The 26,295-nt window shown below is 28.8% G+C and overlaps 1 protein-coding gene across 1 annotated transcript; it reads left to right on the plus strand.

Annotated features, from left to right (window-relative positions):
* The first annotated feature begins 22,687 nt into the window (after positions 1-22,687).
* Positions 22,688-23,834, plus strand: LOC100808952 (uncharacterized). Its single transcript, XM_003554330.5, has one exon. It carries the CDS (start codon positions 23,042-23,044, stop codon positions 23,498-23,500), a length of 459 nt encoding a protein of 152 aa, XP_003554378.1. The 5' UTR covers positions 22,688-23,041; the 3' UTR covers positions 23,501-23,834.
* Positions 23,835-26,295: the final 2,461 nt, after the last annotated feature.

The raw sequence follows: 26,295 nt of genomic DNA on the forward strand, positions 1-26,295 counted from the left end.
GCAGCCGAAGCAAGTAAGTGACATTCATCCATTACTCATTTTTTACGTACACTTACTTACTTAAGTGTCAGATATTCATCTCACCATTAAAGAAGGAGTTCAGCTAAGAAATAAAAAGATCATTTACAGGTCGAACAACAAAAGATCTAATAAGAATAAATTATATTTATTTTAGTGGTGACCACTTTGAAGGAGATCAATAATCAATCCTAATATTCAATTTGTTATGTCTTTTACCAATTATCTAAGGTTTTCTTACAAGAGAAATGCTTTTAATTGAGATAGCTAGATTTAGGAAATAGATTTAGTTAAATTTAAGGAAAGAAAGAGACTTTGGACATCATCAATGATTACTCCAAATATTCTGGGATAGTAGATATGATTTGATAATTATCAATTTAGTTGGCATTCTGCCTAAAATTCAAGTGCATGTTTATGTTCCCATTTAAATATATATATATATATCCTTTAGTAAACATGCATTGATGATCTGGGAACGGTAACACCCCACCCCCACCCATTACTTATCTTGGTATTCACCCAAAAGATTAAAGAATGTGATTTAGTACTAATTACTTACTGGATTAGCGTTCTACCCTATATTGACTAGAAAATTTCTTATGATAAACTTTCATAAATAATATTATATGTAACATAATAGTATATTTATATTAGATTAAATTAGTATTTTCTTCATCTAATTTATTATTTAGGTTTAATTTGATTTTTTTTTATTTTTTTCAATTTATTCCTCTAATTTTTTAAATTAATTCAATTTATTTATTCAATGTAAATTATAAAAAATCATATTTTATGACAGTTCAAAACCTCCACTTAATTGAATTTAAACCGTCATAAAATATATACTTTTTTTAAAAAAAGAATCAATTTTAAAAATTAGAATATTAATTAAATAATAAAAAAATTAGAAGATCAAATTAATCTTAAATAATAAATTAAAAGAGTAAAATACTAATTTAACCTATATATTAATATTATTTATTTTTAAAATGTATTGTAAAATATGCATTAATTTAATTTTATACCTCTTAAGTTAATTATATATTTTAATTATACATAATGTTAAAAATGGTAATATCATAGCAATTAATTAAGTTTTATGTAATTATCAAATCTTATTTAAATTAAATTCTGTACTACATAAAAAATTATCAAAGTTTTATGTACAAATAGAAACTAAAATAAACCTCATCGCTACTTATCTTATAAATAACCTAACTATTTAAAATAGAAACATTTTATCTTTTAATTTTGTGAAATCCGCAATTTTGGTACATCCTACAATTAAATTCAAAAAACATTAATCGATAAAAAAATTAATTTAATATGACACAAGATAATTTATTTAATATAAATCATAGTCAATATTAATCTTTTAAAAGACAACACTTTTAGTGAGGAAGATTGACCAAAATTATATATTTTAAAAAAGTAGAAAACTGAATGTCTAAAAATAAGAGATTAAAATTGTGGATTTTAAAAAATAAGAGGATTAAATTTTTCTATTTTAAAATAAGAGATTAAAATTATGAATTTTAAAAAATAAAATGATCAAAATTGAATTTAAGTTTTTTTTTTCAAATAATAAAGTGTAAATTTATAATTAAAATTATTTTAAACGCGCATATATCTCAATTATATTTAATCATCTGAAATTAATTTTTCACAATTGATAGTATATAATTTTAAAATAAACAGATATATAGATAATCACTAAAGATTTAAGATGTATAATTGAGACAATAATTGAAAAGATGATTTATTTTTTTATTAATATTACCTTAATTTTATATTTAATTATGCATATGAACAATATAATTATTAGTTGTATTGACGCAATAATTGCTCTTATTCCCTTTCTGTTTTTGTTTTGGTCTTGTCAATTTCTAGCTCATGGTATGTCCGTTGTTGCATCACGCATGACCATGAAGATTCACAAATACATTCTTCGCCCCCACCTACTTCTGAAATCTGAACTGCTAGTCCTGTAAAACAAAATTGAAAGTACAACAAGGTAGTTATGGGAGAAGGATAGGTGAGAATGTGAGACGATTAGATGACGCCACCTTTAACATTATTAAACATTAAATATCCAAATCTAACTATAAGAAAGTTCTGTCAGGTCAGGTGCACTTGGTTAAAAAGTTTTAATTTTTAACTTTCCCTATTAATTTAATTAAAACGTCTTGTTTTTGTTGGAACAATTTAGAGATATAAATCTAAATAAATTTTGCTTCTGTTTGTTTAAGAAAGAAAATAAAAGGAAGATATAAGACGAATGAAGAAAAGAAAGGCAGTAGAAAAATAATATAAAAATTAGATTGTTTGGTAAAAAAAAGTAGGTAAAAAAGATTTATAATTTGTGTCTCTTATTTAGTTGTGTAGGAAAAAAATAACATGTATTAAAATGACATAAATATTTCTAAGAAAAAAAAATTGTAAAAAACCAAAGAAAATTTTATCATTTTATATATTAAAGCATTCCGTCCTTCACATTTCCTTTCACTTTTAGACAGATAACTGGTATTGACCTTCCTAAATGAATAGAATAATAGAATCGAACAAAGCCTTAGTAAAATTCATAATTTATATGCAATTAACTTGTCTCTTTTGCGTTTTTCTTCAAGGCAATACCTTTTGCTTTTTTCATCAAGGCAATACCTTGGGATCATGGTTGACGATTTTTGAGTCTTTTCCAACTTTAGGACTCCTCATAGATTGCGTTCTCTAGCGTTAACATTGATATATCATTAATATATAAAAGAAGATATATAATATAGTTTATTTTTCAGTATAAAAACATATAGTTGATTCATTTTAACATTTTGAATAAGATTGATTCTCTAATCGTGTGTAAAATAAAAAATGCATTATCAGTTATTAATTGAAATGTTGGAAGATTAATTAAATGTCAATTAAGAAGCTTTAATTTAAATATCTCTTCATTACGAGAACCATGAAAAAAATGGAGAATGTTCATATTCTATGCTTATAATTTATAAAATAAATATAAGATTTGACATGATTTATGACTATAAGAAAAACAATAATGAACAAAATGCATTAGGCAATCATGTTAATTTGTAAAAAAAAAAAAAAAACATGATAAAAAAAATAGTGATTCGACGATTTGTTGGTTAACCGCGAGATTAAAAATTTAAAAATAGCACTGCTTACACTATTCCCCTAACAAACACAAACTCTGGGAGATTTGAATTTAATATTTCTTCAACGTACGACAATATAATGACGATTACCTAAAATGTTACAGAGAAAAGTATACATAAGTATGATTGATCTCCTATGAATAACAATCATAATTAATTTTAAAACATACATGTGCGATTTTGCTTTGTTTAGAATAGAAACAACAGGAAATTGAAGAACAGAAGCAAAGTCATCTGCATGGGAAAAAGAAGGATACGGTACTCCCTCCCCAACACATGTTCGAGACAACACGTGTGAACACCACACAGAGACAACACGTGTGAACACCACACAGATAAGTGTGTGAGCGTGTAGTCACAATTTTTTTTGATCAAATATTAGTTGTTAATTCGTTAATGAGAAAATTTCAAATTTCGAATCTATAATTTCTATTTTTCTCTTTTCCTTTAAGCTCGAAGTCACATGGTTGATGGTTGATGATTGTGGTGGCACCCACATGCACCCATACATGGACATGAAGAGAGAGAGAAAGAAAGAACCAACGAAATGCATGCATGGGATGGGATGATGAATGTGAATAATGACAGAAATGCTCCAACAAAGAACAAAACTTCTGTACAGCCTGATTATCCAGCTCACATACGTCTCATCATTTCATCTTTTCCTCTGCGATTCCCTTGCCCCACCACAATGGCCACTCTCTCTGCATGCCCAATATCATGTATCAATAATAATCTCAGCATCAAACGTCAAATGTTCTTTTTAACTTTACATCTACTTCAACTTCTTGTGAAGTGCCCTTCGAAATGTTTCTTACAATACTTTACACTGATTAATTTTTTCTAATATTTACAGCTCATTTAGTGCATCTAATAAGATAGAAAAAGAGAAATGTTACGTGTAAAGAAATCTGTAAAGTGTATAAACATTTTATGCTGTATAAAATAAATATTACAAAAATAACACCATTTACTGATAATTTAGTGCTGAATTAGTTTATGTTAGAATAGATATTATGGGTTCTTACTAATTATATGACATTATATTTACAAATTATTATATTGGTATAGAATGTTAATATATATTATTAATATTTCAAATATTAGTTTAATATATTATGTTTCTAATATAAATCTTCAATATATGTATTAATAGTTTATTATTTAATTTGTTAGACAAAAATTACGCAAACTAATGAAGATAGTTTTAACATTGATATTTTTTTGTAGTAATATAATTTGCACGGCATTAGCTGTAGTTGTAGTTGGTGCATTGATTGTAAAATTTAGTTTGGAGTTTGACCAAGAGTTCTCAAGTTAATTATGCATCTCCTTTTATGCATACTCTCGTCCTATATACTATCATATGCTTGCATATATTTTTGTCTTGTAAATGAGTGTTTTTTCACTTTTAATCATAACAAGTTTATTTTTTAAATTTTAATCTTGTGAGTTTGTATATTTTTAATTTTAACCTTTATAAGATATTTTGTTTATTTGTAGTATAAGTAAGTTTACATTTTTTCAATTTAATCCTATAAAAGTAAATTTATGTAAAGTATAAATAAAAAAATTAAAATTTTACAAAAACCAAATTGAAAAAATAAAAAATTACATGGACTAAAAAAACAACATATCTTACCGGAATCAAAATTAGAAAAACATTAACTTGAAAAACTAAAATTAAAAAAATAAACTTACAACAGAAAAAATAAAAAACGTTAACTTATAATAATTAAAAACATATTTACTTCTATTTACTTTTATCTCCTTTTCGTTGTCTCGCTCATGCATTGCCAGCTAACATCATTTCTTCTTTCATGGGCCATACAAAGTGTACATTGCAAAACATCACGTATTTATTAGTTCTTTTCTAGAGGACTAGTGCATGTGCATATATGTCTCCAACTCTGACATAAACAGAGACAATTCATTTTTAGTGTGATTTTACTGAAGAATGTACTCTTTACATAAATTTGTTGTATCTGTAAGCGTCAAAATCCAAGTTAAAGCATTAAAAACATAAATTTAACAACTAATTGGCGCCTTTAATGACACTATTAGTTTATCTTATATAGTAATATATGAGAAATATGATAATATTCGGACTCTCTAAATCCGGTGAACCTGTTGATAAAGGGGTGCCGTTTTTCACATCCTTGTGACAGCCTAGCTAATTAAAAAGATTCATGCATGATGTGAGGCAGATATCCAATGGATGCATGGGATGCCAGAGACCAACCAAGTTTTTGATTTGTTTGCATAACATGGATTGTCTATATCTTCCTTTTTTCATAATTTTGATGATGTCATTTCTTCTTTCATTTTTCTATTTTTTTTAATTAGCTTTTAGTCTTCTTTCAATAAAAAAGAAAAGAAATATATAATAAAAACTAAATTTTATTACTCATTTGATCTTATATTTATACAAGTTTTTGTGCTTAGTTTTTATACTTAAAAACATTACTTTCAATTAAAAAAATCTCCTTAAATTTTTACACATTATTTTTAATTCTTTTTAGTCCATATTATAAGGACTAAAAAGGTTTATTTATGGATTACATGGGATTAAAAATGATATACATAGGTATTAAAAGAAAATGTTATTAAGTATATATAATTATTAATAAAGAAAATTACTCCTTTTGGTGTATATATTTTTTATTTCTAAATTATCTTTTTATATATAACTGTTTAAGTAAATTATGCTCGTACCTCCTGCGTTTTTTTTTTCTTTCAAATTGCATGTGACACACTCCTTTTTTGCACCTTATAAAAATCATTTAATTGTTTAGCTCACATTACACTCAAACTCCTTTCTTCCTAAACACTGCTTAATAATTTAATAGAAAGTAAGCACATGTTACTCACTTGATTTTTAATGAAATATTATATCTAAAATACTCCCATCTCTTTTCTATTAATTTCATAAAAGACATGTCATCATTTTCAACATGAAAAATATTTTAAACAGTAAATAGCGAGATAGAATAACCAACACAATTAGTAGATATAATAACCATTTTCAACAAAATGGACAACTTTCTCTTTAGGATTTCACCATTTTGAACGATGATAGGAAAGAGCATTAGGATTATAGTAAATTCTCGAATGCAATAAAGACAATGACAATGATGACATTGACAATTATATAATAAAAGCATAGTTTTAAAATCTTGTCCGATCCGACCGTTCGGACTGGTCGAACCGAGACCTGGTAGCATATATAATCAGGTCAATTTGGTTATTTGATCGGTCATGTATCTGACTCGGGATGATCCGATTAGACCTAGACAAACCCGATCAATTTGGGATAAACCTGATGACCCAGACCAAATTTTAAAACCTCTTTTGCGTATAAAAAAACAAAAAAAAAAAGCTTCAAAAAAACCTGAAACTTGTGTAATTATGTTATTTAATTATTATTTATGGAATTATGTTATCAACTTTAATACTTCAATTGTTATTTTAAATTTTGAAGTATGAATAAATTTTTTTTAATCAAACAATGTTAGTTATATACTTATATATAATGGATACATATATAATTTTAAATTTTTCAATATATACTAGATCAATTAATAGTCTATCGATTAAATCATTCACCCACTCACGAACTCACTACCTCAACTAAATCAATGATGACAACAATTTTAATATACTATTAGTGTAATTAATTAGAAAAAACTTTACATTAGACTTTAAAACAATTTTTACAAAAAATAATAATTTTATCATATATAATAAATTTTATCAGTTTTACTATAGAACTTAAAATCAAAATTACTTATTAAGCTTAAAAAATCTTGTAAAAGTTGATGCAAGAAAGAACAGCGAAATAAACAGAGAAAGTTATCTCAGTAAACACAATGACTCTAAAAATAATACTACAATTTTTGTATAGTAGCTCAGAGATAATAAAAGTTGGTTTAAGAAAGAAGAGCGAAATAGCCACTAAGAGTGAGAGCAGAGAAAGTGGGGTTATCTACAACATAATGGCCCTGAACGATTTTTTTGCTGGGGAGATCGCGACGAAGCTTCTGAAAATGCGGATAAACATCTCCCGCGCGCCGACCAGCTCATCAGCTACATCCACGACCTCCTCCCCACCATCGAGGAAATCAAGTACTCCGGCGTCGAGCTTCCTGCACCGCGCTAGTCGCAACTCGACCGTCTCTCGGAGATTCTCCGCTCCGGCGTCAAGCTCTCCCACAAGTCCTCTCCTCCAGCCGCTGGAACGTCTACCGCAACAAGAAGAGGAACCCTAATGGCGAACAAGAAGAGGAATATGTGAACAGGAACCCTAATTTCTGAGAGTAATTGGGAGGGGATAATTAGAAAGGATAAGTTTGGTTTAACAAAAAGAGTAAAATTAATTAAAAAAACATCGGATAGAGAAAAAAAAAACATAGAAATATAAATGCAATTTACTCTAATTGTTTTTATTTTTTTTTCACAACGTATAACTCTTATAGCTCCTGTTACTCTTCCTACAAAAAATACTATTATTATTTTCTTTAACTACTTTTCTTATTATATTTTAAAAATAAAGATAGAAGTGCTTTTTTTTTCACTAGTAGAAAATAAAAGGAATCATTTTTTGTATAACTCTTTTAAAGGTAACATGATCCGACAATTCATTTGGATATGACATGCGTTGCACATGTGGCACCAAACAAGATGATTTGTGATGATTGAAAGTGTAAAAAGAAATCATTCCTACTTTCTACTCAACAGTGTGAACAGGACCTGGAACAAGAAAAAGGCCTAGTCTAGGCCCAAGTTAAAGGCTGCTGTAACCATAATTTACGCCACTCACAAGTTGTAGACTAGAAGGAAAAAGGAAAGAAAAATTATATGATTTTAATTTTAGTCTTTAAATTTAACATTATTTTTTTTAGTTTTTAGTAATAATGTACAAATACTTTTGAATCGTTTTTGGTTTATGTTATTACACAAATTTTACTTTTTAATTCTTATTATTTTATAGAGACAAGAATAAAAAAGAACTAAAGTTATTTGTAAAAGACTAAAAAAAATATTTTTAAATATAAGAATTAAAAGATAAAATTTGTAAAATTATAGAAATTAAATAAGTATTTTTTTTCAAAAAGATAAATAATAACAAGCCACAATTTTTAAGGTAACAGTAAAACACCAACTTACTTTCTTGTACCTCTTGTTTGGTTGGGGTAAAATAAGTGATAAAGGAAGAGAAGAGGAGGAAAGAGATGAGAAAATATGTTTATTTGGGTGGTTTGGTTGGTTAGAATTGGAAGGAAGATTTCAAAAGAAAATTGTGGGGCTTACTGTTTAAATGTCTCTCGATCAAGTGGGTGGAATAGCAAAGAATTAAACATTGTTCACTTTTTTTTCCCGTCTAGCCCTTCCTCACACCTTGTGTAACTCGTGGGTGTTTTTTTGTTTTTAATCAGCATGTAACTTGTGGGTGTTGTTCCAGCTGCAAGTGGAGACTCCTTCCTTGCTCCTCCTAGTCTTCTAGGAGGTGCTGCAAGATGTGTTGCTAACAGAGATCATGTTGGGGGTAATGGGAGTCGAAAAACAAATTTCAATAGTGTTATTTAAAAAAAATACAATACATTAAATTTATTTTCATTGTGTATGGTAAAAGAATACCCTCACTCCTTTCACAACACATAATGGAAATAAGTTTTCTTTGTGTACTATGGAAAGAGATATCTCCCATTTCAACTTTATTAATAATATAAACTTGTTTTTGTTGGGTATGGTAATACAATATACAATGAACATAGGTTTTTTTTTATGTATTTCGAAGTGACACCCCTCACCTTCAATTACTACGCAACGAAAACTAGTTTATATGGTATATCGTATCATACAAACATGTTTTTCATGAAATATATTTTTATAAAAAAAATACAAAAAAGATTAGGATAAAGAGAAAAGGGTATGAGAATAACATGGGCCTCAATTTAATTACAGCCCTGAGCCACTAATGATGGGCTTCAATTTTACTCATAGTGGGCCAAAGTTTTGTGCGCATCAAAGCTTCTTTTCCGTTGTCCCTTGTGCGGCTTTTGTTTCCTTTGGTCTCACTATTGCATCCTTGTACCTCCCAATACAATTGCATTTCATAATGAGATTTTCGGAATGTAATGGAAGATACAATACCGGGATTGCAGGATGTAATAGCCCCCTTGTGCTCTTTATTGTATGTTGACATTGAGCTAGCTTCTGGGCTTGCACCAATTTTGTTAATTGATTCGTATCACGGGCTCTCTGTGGAATAAAAAAAACATATAATTGATCTGCTTTTTTTTATCCATATATATATATATATATATATATATATATATATATATATATATATATATATATATTCATTTTATATCTAAGCCAGCCATCAATTTGCACCATTTATGCTCCTTGTCTTTTGCACACTCCCATATTCCAATTATTATTATGATCACAATATCATCATCCAAACACTTCTTTGTTTGTGTTACCGAATGCGCGTGAGCCCAATCCTTGGTCATCTTTCTTAAATTCAAAAGCATCTATGAAGTTGTTAATTTTGATACTACGATTATTACAAATTCACACTGAAACAGAGTATAATTGTCCAAAGGAATCTTAGGCTTTGCCTCAAAGGTTGTAGTCCAAATTACATACACGCATGCACACACATGTTTTTATTGACTTAAATGTCAAACTGTCTAAGTAGATACTACAATCATTGTTAATGTAATTCAAATTTTTGAGAAATTTTTTGAGTGTCGGATTATCTTTACGGATATCAAAGTCGTATTTATGCAATTTAGATTCCTAAAAAATTTCATTTAGAATCAACTAATTCAATCAAATTTCTTGTTACAAAATCAAATGATCATTTCAAAATTCAAACTATCAAGTTGATATAACAAATCAATTTGCATATAATTCGAAACTGGAATCTTATTCTTCTTAGGAAGAACAATTTGATTGACTCATCATGATGCTAATTTCAATGTCAAATTTGTTATCGAGTAATTTAAATACATATTATAATCATGATATAGCATATTCTTACTTTTTTCTCAAAATCCTTTTACATTGAAATAACTATAAACCCAACATATACTCAGTGATGTCCAAGTAATTTGAGTTTCATGCTATCATCGTGTACCTATAATTACAATTTAATTTGGTAGATACTTTTCTTCAAATAAAAGATTTTAGTATGCCCTAAAATTACTAAAAGCACTTACGAATTTGAGTCTTTTACTAAAATGTATTAAAATTACTAATGTGCTGAGATACTTGAAGGCAAAACAAAAGAGTAGCCAAACTCATGGATGGACTTGGTTCAAACCACTTACACAAATCTGCAAATTAAAAGCAGACGTACAAAATTCTCTATTGCAAAATTACAGAAGGCACTGAATATCACTACAAAAATAGGGTTCTGAACTTTGGCATGGGATGGGAATCTAATGATATGATAATCGTACAGTTGAAGCCTTAGCATAAACATCAATATCCAAAATTCTCCAACTTACTACAAATACTCTCAGTTGGATGTGAAATTGTTCTGGACAAGAAGAATTGAAAAGCAATGGTTTCTAAGTGAGGAGGATGCGAAACCTTTTTGTGTGGAATCATGGCAGGGGCAAACTCAACACAAGGTATCAAGAACTTGGTGTCTTTTGCCATGGCACTCACTGAACCCTACACGTGCAAAGATTTTTCACCTTACTCACTTCAGTAACTGCAAGTTGAGTTGCAACAATTTCCTAGATTAACTTTTGAGTACAGAAAAAAAACTGTTTAATGGTATTATAGTTATGACTGTGTGCGTCTGAAACTGGAGTTAAGAGGGATACTAGCGAGGCTTCCTTTTTATAAGGGTTGGAGTGATGGCATTGTTAATTCATATATATGTAGCACACGATAAACCCACAACTAACGTGGCGATTACTTAATACTTACGTCAAAATCACCACGCATCGACACAAAAAGAAAAATGTATATATATTTTTTAGAAAAAGGAAAAATATGCTTACATTATTCATTTGTTAGTTACATATTTTTTGTAAGTATCACGATTCTCGTCCATTACTTGTAACGTTTCTATGAGGTGCGTGAATATGTCTTTATGATTGGTTTTGTTAATATTCATCTTTAGAAGTGTTTGAGTTGGACTTCTTTATAGAAAAACTCGTATAATATGTCATACATTTTCATCGGTTTATGTAAATAAATAATAATTTGTTTTCTTACACTAAATTTCGCATATTCTTTTTTATTATTTCACTTGTCTTTATTTTTGTGACATTGTTGTGATACTCCAATATGTTTTTGTGTGGAGTGCGTGAATCCAAACATGTCATTATCTGTCATAATTTTCTTTTAGTACATGACTATTATCATGACACAACTTTATTGTTCTAATTTTCAACAAATTTGAAAGCATATTCTCTTTCAGTGATTCTTGGATACTATCATTTGGTTAGTAATATAGTTCATTCTAATTTAACAGATTTTTAGAATATAATTAATAGAATATTTTCTAAAAAATTTGGATTAATAACGTAAATATCAATTTTTATTATAAATTCGTGAAAGTTCTTTAATGACATGTGAAGTTAGTGATCAATATTTGTAATCTTGGATCTTAAAAACGTTTAATTTATCTTATGATATCGATTGATGTTTGTAATTTTTTGATAAATTACTATTGTAATTAGTATTTTCATTATTTTATATAAAATATTATATATATATATATATATATATATATATATATATATATATATATATATATATATATATATATTTGCTGAAAGATATTTGACCCCCCTCCGGTCTATTCCTGTCTTCGTCCATGATGTCAGCCCTAAATTAAGTATCAGCAAGTGTTTTAAAACTCAGTTCAACCCGACCAGTCGAACCGATTGGACCATGATGGCGGTTCATGCAATTCGAGTCAGGTTTCTGATTGATCATGCTTTTGGCCCGGAATGACCCGGGCGACTTGCTGGTTGGACCAGTGAATCGCTGATCCGGTTCGGGTCACTTTCTTATTTTTTATTTTTTTAAAAAAATTAATATGTATGAAGCCGCATCTTTTTTATTAAAAAAAAAAAAGAGAAAAAACACGAGGAAGGAGGTCTCTATCTCTCTCAAACTCGCACGGACGCACAATGTTCATCGTGCGAGTGAAGAACGCGAAGGGACCAGTGAGTGAGGGAGACATTCTCGCCCAACATGAGTCTGAGAAAAAAACAAGGGAGTGCGGACTTGCGGCGCATAATGCTAAAATGTCTGTTGAAACGGAATTAGGTTTCCTAAGTTAATAGGCCTTAACAATAATCATTGTCTCATATTTGATCATAAAGGCCCAAACAAAATAACCAAGAAAATCATGTTGCCATCCAAATATTTATGATACACCCCTTTTACAGTTTTAACTTTTACGGATAAAAAAAATGATACACCACTTTTCTTATATTAGATCTTTTAACTTAAGAAGTTTTATAATTAGGTTTTCGTTTAGGTTTTTATACAGATTATATTATATTAAAATTAAATATGATTTGGATGATAAATTGACTTTTAACTTTTTGAAATAAAGAAGATTAAGTTTTAACTATATTAATAATTAGGCACAAAGGTTCCCGTAACTCTTCTTATCACGTGACATCAAAATATTGGAAATGTATGATATGAAATTAGCAATTATGTTAATTTGTGTTGTATTTATTTGTTGCTTTTTTAGTGCATTTTTAGAAACTTTAACAAATTTTACAAGTATAAAATTTGTATATAATAAAATTTTATTTATTTTTATTAAAGATCAGATCATACGGATCAATTAGTGATTCACTAGTTTGACTATTGACCTTGTGATACAATGCTTTAATCGAGTCAAATACTAATTGATTTTTAAACTATCTTAACCCATAAATTTAGTAACTCATAAAAAAATCACAATTTCAGAAAAATAATATGACAAATTGAGGGTTAAATTATGATTTTGATATTTTTATAATTTTAAATTCATAATTTTAGTTTCATATTTTTAAATTAAGATATTTAGTCCTCATATAACAACAAACATTGACTTTGTATGATATATTCTCGAGGATTAAATGTCTTGATTTAAAAATAGGAAGATCAAAATCATAGATTTAAAATTATAAATTAAAAAGAAAAAAATTACAATTTAACTTAAATTAAATTTAATTAGCATTTATTTTTACAAGTCTAGGTTCTGTCAAATAGAGATCCAGTGCATGTTTAATGATTATATAAAGTTGATAATATGGTGAGTTGAAATCACCGTAATTATCTGAAACAACAAATTAATGTTTTTTTGTTATAATTTTACCATGATTTTGAGTTTAATAGTTTAATATGTATGTATTATTAACAAATGTAGATTTCTACGCTAATCTCCAAACACATTAAAATTTTAAACCACCCACTTCAGGAAAAGAAAAGGGGCACGTACACACAAAGACTTTCTTAAAATTATTTACATAAATAGAAAATTACATAATTAACTGCATATTTTACAAATGTACAAAGTAGTTGCGAGCTCGATCGTGACCAAGTTCACAACTGGACTCTCTTCATAAAACTATAGCCTTCAAAACATGTTTGGCGTTCACATGTTTATGGGACAAAATCTTGCAACATTTACTTTACTACACTTCACCATTCCTGCAAACGTAAAATTAAGCCCCCGATTATGGACCCAAGATATATGCTTGATGGTACCACCGACAAAATGTTCATGCATGGATGATTGATGGATATTTATATACCCTACGTCACAAACCATGCATAAACAACTTATAATTATAAGTTACATCAAATTGGAGAAGGTCGTTTATTATAGTTGACCATTTCCATTTTCGAATCCCTCGGCAGCTTCTTCTTCTTCTTCGGTGATTGTTTCCAAAGTAGGTGTATTAGAAGGTTTCTTTGTGTAAATAATAGGTGCTGGGGCAACCTCCATCCAGGAACTTAGCTTTCTGATTCCCTTAGCCATTGGCATATTTTGACAAACAACAATTGATATTGCTCCTCTTACCTGATCAAATCTCAAATCGAGTATTGCAAAATGTAAATATCTTCTCTCCTCCTCCTATGTCTAGAAAGAAGAGAGATACTTTCCTAAGAGTATTTGCAAAGGGTTTTAATTTGTTTATGAGAGAGAATCAAATAAGAAGCAGGAATTTTTTATATTTTTTATTTGCCAAAGCCCTTACGTGCGTGTACATATTTATAGGTAGTGGAGCTCGGAATAAGGAGCTAAAAATCAGAAGATACAATTAAGTAGGAGATATTTGGAGAAGGCATAAATAGGAGACACGTATACCTGGACGGTTTTAAGGTAATACACGTGGAGAAATGAAAGACTATTCGGAAGCTTCGGTTATGGCAACATTAATTACATTAAAAATCTACGAAAAGTTCCAAGAATAGCGTGGCTATTGATCTAACCACAAACGTGTCCCTAGAATAATATCATTGTCGGTTGCTAAAGTCCTACTAAGAACCCCCAAACGAATTCCCTGTTAGAGAGGCAAAAGAAAATGTCAACAACACCTCACTTTTATCATGTCCATGAAATATTCGTATATTCTTAGCTAATTTGTCGACAATTTGGGCATAGCCTCTAGAATATACTGGAATCTAACAGAGAAACAGAAAGGATTGGAAATTTGGAACTAAAACTAGTAATTCCTTTAATGGTGAAGCGGTCACAACATGTTACCAATATTTTTTCTTGTACAATTCTTTAAACATGTTACTAATATGTTCCTTAACAATTCCTTAACGCACTCAATGTTTATTTTTTTATTTTTTATGGGTGCCTGGTCCTATATCAACTGTTTATGCCCAACAAACTCAGACTAAAGGCAACAATGTCCTTAACTTAACAAAGCCATTAAAAGTCGTATGCCACTTGAGATTGGATCTAGGCCTTTGTTTTCTTGTGGTCCCCTGTTGGACTCCTTCGAGGAATTTATACCTTAGCCCGATTTAATGAGCCCATAAATTGGTTTGACCACAAACTATTCTTGGGACTGTTACTACGCGCACCTAGAAGTAATTCTGATTTTGTCATAAAATTGATACGGATTGAACAATTTGTAAGACTCACACGGATGAATAAGATGGGAATTTTATGAAAGAATAAGATGAGAATTGCGCAAATTATGCTGGGTGTACCAGAAATTTGCATGGTGCACGTAGTAATTTCCTATTATTGGTTGAAGATAACCCATGACCTATAAGCCTATAAAACCAGTTGACCCAATACAAAAAAGTTTGATCCACATTAATTCACCAACCCATTACATTACAATCCCCCTCCCTTTCCCACAAAAAATAAAAAAATTTCACCAACCTATCTTTGAGATATTTTTAGCCTGAGATCAAAAGAGAGGGTGAAAAACTGAAAAATGTCACAGCTATGCATTGAATTAATCTATTTAAACTAAAATACCTTGTTGGTGATAATTTATCATGATTTTATGAATAAAAAAAGAAGCGGTAAAATAAACAGTTGCAAAGCCACTGTTGAATTCACTAGTCAAGTAAAATTCGTTAACAAATTGAGTTACTACAGTTGGCGAACACTTTCTTTAAGTGAAGTTTCACTTTTAAATGATATAAGGTCCAAAGAAGCTCATCCTTATCTACAAAACAATAAAAAGACAATCGTATAGTACGTTAATTATCTTTTGATAGACACTGTTTGCATCCTAAATTCTAGCCTAACTCAATTGATAGGACCACAGTATATGTGGGCATGCGCGCTGCAACTTGTTTTACCTTATATAAGACACCCCATAATGTTGCATTATATATACAAGAGCCTTGGGACAAGTTGGCCAACGCGTGCTAATCTGACGAAGGAAATATATATCCTTACTCTCAAACACATGTTGCACGGGTGATTGATATACTACAGTGAAGAGGACAATAGGCATGCCTTATTAGGCCTTGTTCATTTTTCTAAGCTCTTTATTTGGCGGAATTATCAAATTAACATATGTGTGGTCTTCAAAATTTAAGAGCCATCACTTTCTTTCTTGCTTTCCTAATCTAGAACTAGGAGTTCACATCGATAGGAACTATCCTTTTACCTCCCTCAAGTAAGCAGCAGCAATCAATCTTTTTCTTTTTTTTAAAAAAAAAGGGACATTGAAGGGGGAATGGACAAAAATTAACATTTTATATTGATTGAATTTTTTTGGTAGTTACGGTAACTATAGCATTTAGCTTCACAAAAAAATTCACAAGTTTCAATCCTTGACAGGCTAATTATGAGATTAATTCTCAGGACAAGATTTACTTACACTTAAAATTCTTTCTTCCTCTCAATGATGTATTATGTGAGAATTGAAACTATTTTTTTTCCCTACAAATTCAACTTGTATTGTCAATTAGGCTACACCTATTAAGTATATTGACTAAATAATTAACATCAATTTGTTTTTTTAAAAAAAAACAAGGATCAATATGTTCTTAAAACCTCAAGGGAGAGTTATATTCCAAAAAAAAAAAAAATCAACTCAGAAAGTTTACAATAATTTATACATATTGTTCAATTAATTAATAAAGAAATATACACTTATTATACTTGAATCATCCAAAGTTATAGAATAGATTTGCATTTTCATTTTAAATAAAGACCCTTTAATTTAATTGCCTTGTTAGTATGGTGTGAGGAAATTGGAGAGGAAGAAAGAAACATGAGGAGGTTGGTTTAAATTTAAAATCTTTATCTTCTTATTCTTGCCTATTCTCCATCAGGGAAAGAAATTTGAAAGGGAGGAAAACTTGTTTATGATTTGTTTTATTGTACTGACTAAATTTGTTTAATACTTATAAGGATATATAACAATATATTACTTTAATTTTTTCTCTCCTCCCTTTACTAACCAAATAAAGGAATTCTTCTTAATAAATAAATAAATTGATTAAAGAATCCTTCTCTCCAGGACCGTACATGAATAAGGTTAGGTTGAGTTTAAGAAAAATATCACTAGATCAATTAAAATTGAAAGAGTTTACTTGTTCGGGATTTAGTTAATTTTGAGTTTATGACTCAAATTAAACAAATCAACTCAACTAATAACAGGTTGGATATATAATAGGTCTGAAAAATTACTCTCAAAGTTATTTATTTATTTTTAAATTAAAAATGATAATATTCAAATTATTTAATGTATGTGTGTATAATAATAATAGTTTATTTGTTATATATTATTAGTATAAAGTTTATATATCGTTTCAAGACTGTCTTAAGTTGTAAATTTACCTTCTTTTATCTTATATCAAATTTATGATTTCAATTAATGCAAATGTAATAGTCTTAATTTATAATTTAAGATGAGAAGGACTTTTTCATCGTTAAATAAAACAAATATAAAGTTACCTACTAAGTGGAGAAAATATTATTTTAGTTAAAAATAAAGTTTTTGAATATTTTTACTAACAAAAAATTAATAATTAACAACTAACCGTGCTAGATTTTGTAATAATTTAACAAAATATCTAAGACTAGGGGTAACCACGATCAAGTTGATTCAAATTTAAGAGATTTTTATATCCAAACTAATCAATGTTAATTGTTTTGAGTTTGACTGAATTTTTTAGAAGACAAAAAGACAACTTGATCATATTCGGATTGACTTGAATCAAATCATCATATCACCTAATAAAAAAAATAGGAAATCATTATATAAGAAAAGAAAACTAATAAATAATATAAAATTTGGAATTATACTACATAAAATTTATAGAATTATAGAATTATACAACATAAAAATTTAAAAAATATAAGTCCAAGATCTAGGTTGGTTTGAGTTTTACTCCTTCAATTCGATACTTTTTTTTCAATGATAAAATAAAGACAACAAGGAAAAAGGAGATCAACTAACCCAGGAAATAAGGTTCCTAAAGCATCACCTTGAAGGGTGAGCTAAAGATCTGGAGGACAAGAGTCCCAATTCGATACTTGAAGTAATGTCATTAGATTTACACATGCTTTTTGTAATACTCTAATGGAATCACATCAGAATAAGGATGGTATAGATACAATTGATGATGACTTTAAGGAATTAATTGGTACTACCTATAATCAACAAGATACATATATTTTTCGGCAAATCACTTAAAAACTTCATAGTTAAACAAGATTGTCTTGGCCTAGAAGTAGGTAGAGCTTATTCTTGAGGTTTCAAAAAGGATTACTTACGAAGGATTTCTGAATGGTAGAGGATTCTGACCAACAAGAATTTGGAGTAAAGTATCATTGCGTGAAATGTTGTAGTGTGAGAGCCATTAAAAAATTAAAAATTAGAGATGTTACACTTTTGGATTTTTTTAATTACATCTTCCAAAACTAAAAGGTATCCTAACAACTGTTAACTTGATTGACAAGTATACCAATTTGCACAAGTAGTAATTAAAATGGTAAGTCTGAGTATCGTGTCCACAGGAAATTTGTTGTACTTAGATACCATATTTCCAATTTGTAAGCATTTTCAATTTCAGTAAAATAAATTAGAGAAACTCATTCATGTTTCAAATTCTTTAATTAATTTTTCTAGACTTCAACGCATAACAAAACAAACGCAAAACTGTAAAACAGAACAAATATAAAGATAAAAATGTTGAGGAGTATTCTACTAAATTTTTTCTTGCCGTAACTAAATAGGTTTTTCTTTATTCAATATTACTCTCATGTTCTTGCACCGTCAAATTACTCAAATCGTAATTCCTCACATGAAAGAGCCTAACCCTCTTAGTGTTGTTCTTGATTCCTCAACAAACTCATTCTAAGCGGGCTACACTACGCACAAGAGGCAACATTTACTATATTACTGCACATTATTCCTAGAAATGCAGACTTTCTAAGGACTTTAACCATTTTTCAATACTCAAAACCTAACAAAGCATATAAATGGGTGATCAAGCCGCAAATATGTAAAATAAACACAAATAGAAGCAAAGAACACTAGCAATAACATTAAATAGATAGTTAGAAGTTTTACATTAAGAGTGCTCAGTAGAAAAACTCCCCAACAATGAAGTGTTTAGCCCTCAATTAGCAAGGAGGGCTTAATACAAAGGTGAAATGATGTTGGAATGAAAGAAAATGGTAAAAGTATGAAGAAAATGTATTCTCTTCAGCCTTGGTGCCTTCTTCTTTCCTTCTCACGCTGTCTGTCTTTCTGTTCCCTCTATTCTCAGCGTTTTTAAAGACTTTTGGGCTTCTCAGCTTATGATGGCGCGCTCAGCGAGCATGTTTCGCTAAGAGAGAGAGTAAGTGGTTGTGCGCTAAGCGAGCTTGGATGTACTAAGTGCGAGAAGAGACAACGTTCTCATTGGGCGGACTGGCTGCACGCTAAGCGCACTGCTCTCTGACTCAACATTCTCTAGGATTTTGTTCTCGTTTAGCGAGCAGGCTTTCTCGCTAAGCGGATGAGTCTCGCTTAGCCAATCTGGCTCGCTGGGCGAGCCCTTCAGCAGCATTTCAAAATCTTCTCTTCTTTAGCCTAAAAATCCAATTAAATCCAACATTAGTCAACAAAAATGGAGTCTCCATTGTATAAATTCACACAATAATAAATTGTTTACAAATCTCGCAAAAGAAATAAATTAGAGGTACATTTATACTTTTTTTCCTATTTTTAATACATTTAAAGCTCATGAATAACAATTAACAACAGTCGAGCTTTACATTAAAAATAGATTATTTTTTGTTTATAAAATGGTAAAAGATCATATATCAAACAGAATGTTAGTAACTATTATGCTGTAGCAATGACAATCAAATCTTATAGCTTGCATTCTTTTCCTTTAATCAATAGTTTAGGGTCCAAATAGTCATATGGAGTACATTCATAAAGTGGTAATACTTATCTAATTAGATACAACATTTTATCCTCTATAAAGGAGTTTGTTCTATTATAGGGATTATATTTTATTCTCTTTAATTTGTATTGGAGATTTTAATCACATAGGTACCATCAATACCTTCAGTATTAATGAAAATACTTTTTGTTGAAAAAAACAAAACTAATATGTTGTAATGAACAAGTGAAATCGACTTAGTAATTCTAAATTCCTAATACATGCTTAAACTGCAAATAATTTTATTTGGAGAGAACTCTCTGTCAAACAAAATTCAAAGGAATTCAAACCTATAACTTGAGAAGGTCAAAGTTTTCTTGTGGATTTTTAACTATTTGCCAAACCAAGTAACATTGAACATGTACTTAAAGTTGGTTCTTTTCAAAGCAAACCAACAATTCGACTGCGTGGTGAGCCATTTTGAGCCTAATTTGGTCCCCGATTTTGATTTCTTTGTTTTCTATTGTACTTTGAGCAACTTATTTGCCTATCAAAACCTTTCACGCTTTGAGGTTGTGAATGGGCATTTCTTTGTACAAATCATTGAGAAAAACAGTTTCTAAATCATATATTCTATTTGTTTTTAAACAATAAAAATATATATTTTTTAACAACAATGTATGATTTGTACAAATATATAATTTTTTTTTACTAAATCATATTGTTTTCTACTTTTTGGGACACCTATAAAAGTAATACAAATCACCTTTATCTTTTTCTCATCTTCATTGTTCTATAATATTATAATCTTCGGAATATATATAGTTTACACTTCACCGCATACTATATCAAAGCTAATGTGTTAAAATTTAATTGAATGCTATTTTTAAAATATAATCTTCTCTCTAGTTGCGCTAATTTGTAACCCATATCTTTCTTTTTTATATATAAATTAGTTTATATGTATTGAACCTTAGAATATATCAAAATCAAGACAAACCTCAAAGCTTAATAATACTTACAGAAATATGTAATATGATCTATTAATAAGATTCTTAGGTTAACAACGAAAATTATATTTATATCCTTTTAAAGAGATGAGTCTATTCTTTATCGGATCAATATTTGTTAATCTATAAACCTTATCTTTGAACATTTAAAAGGACAGCTAAAGCTAAAAGGCTAAACCGCTGGTTCCTTTGCATGAGCAAAAATGATGTAGTTACGTCCAATGCAAAGCGTATACACCAATGGGAAAGGATTAGGCCACAGTGGAAGTACTAGACAATAATAGTCATGACCACTATGATAAAAATAAATACTAATGACCACGTCGTGACAAAAGTCTATGATAACGTGTCAGGATATGGACATCTTGATCATCATTAATTGAATGGTGATGATGGAACCCACATCTTTAAATCTGACAAATTATATTGTTACTATAAATTTATATATTTTTAATATAAGAGATAAAATTAAAATAATATGTGATAAAATGAATAATATATAAGAAATAAAATTAATATTCAAAAAATAATAATATATAAATAATATAACTCTTTAACTTTTTCCCAGTAGTAGCTGGCAATTGACTGATTTTTTTTTTATACATAAGTAATAGACTAGACAATGGACTTTTTTTTTATGTTTTCGTCAATATAGAAGTATTTTTTAACGCCTCGTCATTTATTTATAATTTCTTTTATGAATTTATTTAAATTACTTAAACTCTTCGTAACTAGACGGATCCTTGTTTCTTGTATATATTATTTATAATCGTTAAGTTCTATGTGTTTTCTTGATTAAATGGATTTAAATTTTCGAATGATATTCTCTCTTAGCTAAATGAGCGTCTTATTTTTTTTTTTTACGATAATAGCAGTCTAATTTGGGTAAGAAAAATCCATAAAAAAAATTGGTGGACACCCTCAATGCTAATTAACACTTAGCGATAGAAAAGAAAAGAAAATATAAGGTATAATAAAATTATGATAGCAAAAAAATATCAAATTGATATTCATAATATAAAAATTTCCATTTCTACGAGAAAACGTGTGCTGCCGTCTTAACCTTTATTAAAAGTCATTAGAAATGTTTTATTATTTTATTAACTTAAGGCAGTCGCCGAACAAAGATCCCATTGGTCCAAGTGTCTGTCTCATGGAAATCGGATAACTCTTTTCTTGTTTCTCTATCTGTTTTCCCTATCCAGACTAGTAAAATAATAATTTTAGAAAAAAGGAGGTTACGAGAAAGGAGAAAATCTTAGGATTTATTGTTCCGCGGCTCAATATCACGTGACTATTATGGTGGGAAAATTACTTTTAAAAATAAGCAACTAAGTAAAGAGTATATTAATTTCTAAATTTATCGAGAGAAAAAAAAGATTATGATAATCTTTAAATTAAATTAAAACCAAACACATTTACAATAAAAATATGCCTTTAATTAATATTTTAAATATCACAATCCAAGTAATAATAAACATTCAATTAAAACGAGTATACTGGGTAAGAATGGGTCACTATAGTTTAAGTAGTACAATTTTATGACAACTTTTCCCCCCATGACAATGCTTCAATTTTGAGTGTTAAATAGCGATTCTTTTTTTATTATTTAACATGTAGAATGTGAATTTTTTTCATATGGTGCATGTATCACTCACTACTTATTTGTGTAACGTGTAGTGTGCCATTTTTGTTTTCCCTTGATGTGAAAGGAATTTGAGATTGAACCCGAAACATCACCAACGGTGCACTGCATCCCCATGATATCATTAACAGAAGTGACCCAGTTAAGGGGGGCTTGATGTTAAAGCACGTGAGGCCCATTGCATTAAAATTGAACCCTTACTAGTTATTAAATTTGTTAATTGTAACGCGTATAGTGATACCTAGAGTAGAGAAAAAGCGGATTGGCTTTATGCATAACCAACCGAAAACCAATTATATAAATAAATGAGAACTAGAAGGAATAATAGTCAAGAGTGTGAATGAGAGCAACATTCAATGGCGTCTAGGAAGGGATTCCTTTCGAAAGTGAGTTCCATGTTTGTATCATCAAGTACCGATTTGGAGCTGAAATCCACAGAGGGTGACTTGGAATTGGATGAAGCTGAAATGTTCAACTGGAACATGTCCAATGACAACAACAAGAACAACACTGTGACAGAGTCGAAGAAGAGACCACGATCTGGTAAGAAGAAAAAGGTGAACCCTGTGGCCTCATCCTCAATGCCAGTGGCTATTCCTGATTGGTCCAAGATTCTGAAGGAGGACTTCAAGGAGCACAAGAAGAGAGAATTTGTTAGCGACCACGATTACGATCGAGTTCCTCCTCATGAGTATCTTGCTAGAACCAGAGAGGCTTCTCACTCAGTGCATGAAGGAAAAGGAAGGACCCTTAAGGGCAGGGACTTGCGCAGTGTAAGAAATTCCATTTGGAAGAAATTGGGGTTTGAAGATTGATTTATTAAGTAAATTGGTAGTAGTGCCACACACACATATGAACATTAGATCTGATTCCATCACTTTTTAATCTTTGGAATTTTTTTGTTTAGGTGATCAATTTAGTCAGAGGACTATACTAGCAACTTAGTAGCTCTGTTAGGAAAGGTTTATATTTATAAATTATTGGACATTTTTCTTTCTTTTGGGACGGGTGACTCTTGATTGTTAGGTTATATAAGGAGATATATGAAGCCTCCTTCATTTGGATGTCTAGAAGAAGGGATCATTATCATGCTTGTAAGTTGTAATTAAGTGTTTTCAACTATTTAAATGCCTACTTATACTTATGAGATCTTTTAAGTTTCATTTTCATCTTATACTTAATTTTCTTCTTTTTTTTAGCGTTACGTTGTTTGTATTATTTGTTTTTTCATTTGTTAAAAGCTTTTGGGTTTGAATGATGAGATAGGTGTATGGTGTTTAAAGAGATAAAAGGGCAAGGCATGAATGAATGGTAGGAAGTTTTCATGGGAATGGGAAGAAAACAAAGTAATTAGGGGTGTTGATGGGTTGTTTTAGTTTGAATTCAGGAGAAAATTAAATTCAAACCAATTGATTTTATTGGTTTGGTTCTATTCAAATTTTAGAAATATTTTTGTCTAACTGGAATCAAACCAATCTAATAATAAATGAGTTGATTCAGATATTCCATCAATTTTTTTCTTAAAAGTAGCTTTAAAAAAAAATAAAAATAACATGATTTTATTCTAATTTTAACAAATAATGATGTCATAGTATATGTAACATATTTAAATGTTATTTAAGTTATGTCCAACTAAATAATAATATAAATTATAAAGAAACACATGATTATGATTAAATCATAAAACTTCATTTATATATAATAATTAAAAGAAAATAAACTAAATTATTCAACACAAATATTGATTCTAAAAGCAAATTAAAGTAAAACATAATGAAAAGATTCAAAATAATACAATATTAGGTAAATTAAACATTTTAAAAAAAATAATAATAATGAATATATAATTGATTTAATTTAAATTTAAAAACGTGAATTCGATATTCGAACCAATTAACATGGAATTTTAATTTGGTTCGGATTAAACCTGAAAAAAAATAATCCAAATCAATTTAATTTATTCAATTTGAATTGTCGAATTGATAAAAAAATGATCCGAACCAATAAACTTTCTTAAAGAAGATGTCATGTAAGAAATGGAAGACGTTGGCGGAAAACACGGGTAATTGGTTGCTGTAGTAATAGTTAACGGCTTAACGCACCGGTTGGTGAGAAAGGTTACACCGAGCAACAGTTCATAAAGGAATTACGTTGTTTATAAGTTATTTTTTCAAAAACATATACCTTCTATTATATCTGTTTTGTTACTGAAACAAAAACTGTATAAAACAAATGCAATATTTTTTTGTTCATACATATTATCCTTCTTAGCAAGGTATTATTAGCTACGCTCTTATTAGCACAAACTCCTTGCTTCATTATAGTATTATAGTATAAATAGTGATACTTATGCATTATTTTTATACACTTTTATAATAATGAAACAATATATATATATATATATAAATGTGTGTTTATGCATGAGAATGAATCCTCTTCAAGTGACTTTACTGTTGAATAAGATTCTAATTTTTTTAATGAATATTATTAATACAATATATTTTTATAATAAAATAGAAGAACTATTTCAAGTTTTGTTTTTTACTAGAGTGGAACCCTCTGCAAGTATATGTTCTAATATTTTCTTTCTTTATATTTGGAATAATTTTCTTAGAAAAATATATATTTTATTTTCTATCAGAAAATTAATAATATAACGGTTTATTTATCTTTACATAAATAATTTTATTTTATCATATTTAATAAATTAACTTTAGGAAATGATGATTTACTCGAAACAAATTATTCCCAAAAATGTACTTACGTAGGATGTAAAAATATCTTTAAAAGTAGTTATGAGGTTTGTGATATTTTTTGAGAAAAATAGAATGTATAAGACTCATAAGAGTGATGATAAAAGGTCCACTCTATTCTAGGTGAGTTGAGTGAACAGAGGAAAAAAGACGAAGAAATAGAGAGAAGTAATAAAAGTAATAACTAATAAGTAATGTAGTAAAAACTAAAAAAATATAAATAAAATGGAAAAGAATTAAAATTTCAACTTTCCCTCATCTCAATTTTTGTATGCAAACAAAGTCGTATACGGGTCAGTTTTACTACAGCCATTCCAACGTCACTTGTTTTCCGTATTTCTAATTGACACTATTCTTTTATGATACTATTTTATAATTTTTTTAATAGAATAAAATTTATAGTTGGTTATTATAAATAAAAAATTTGGTTTTAGCTTTTTTAAAAAGAAAAAATGATTCTATTCGTCTCTTTAATTTAAAAACATCTTTGTTTCTGAAAAATTAATATTTAATGACGGTTAAAAATGTTATATATTTTGGGGATTAAAAGTATGGTATTTTCAAATTAAAAGGATGAATATAATACAAAATACTTTTAGAGCATTAAAATTGAATTTGGAAAATTTTAGAAAAAATTAAAAGTATATTTTATCTTTTTTTAATATATAACATAACAAAATATATAAATTTGAACGCACGTCTCTCTCCTTTAAAAATAAAGAAAGTCTTAAATAAAAAACTGCAAGAAATATTTTATATTCGCAAAGGACACAAACATTTACCTTTGCTCGATAGCAGAGGGAATAATTTAGACACGTTTTTATGAAGAAAATGGCACAATTGAAACCGAAATATTG

This window comes from Glycine max, chromosome 19 (genome assembly GCF_000004515.6).
Source record: "Glycine max cultivar Williams 82 chromosome 19, Glycine_max_v4.0, whole genome shotgun sequence".
NCBI classification, from domain to species: Eukaryota; Viridiplantae; Streptophyta; class Magnoliopsida; order Fabales; family Fabaceae; genus Glycine; species Glycine max.

Excerpts from the sequence above, each read along its gene's own strand:
- LOC100808952 (XM_003554330.5), top strand. The coding sequence starts at position 23,042 with ATGGCGTCTAGGAAGGGATTCCTTTCGAAAGTGAGTTCCATGTTTGTA.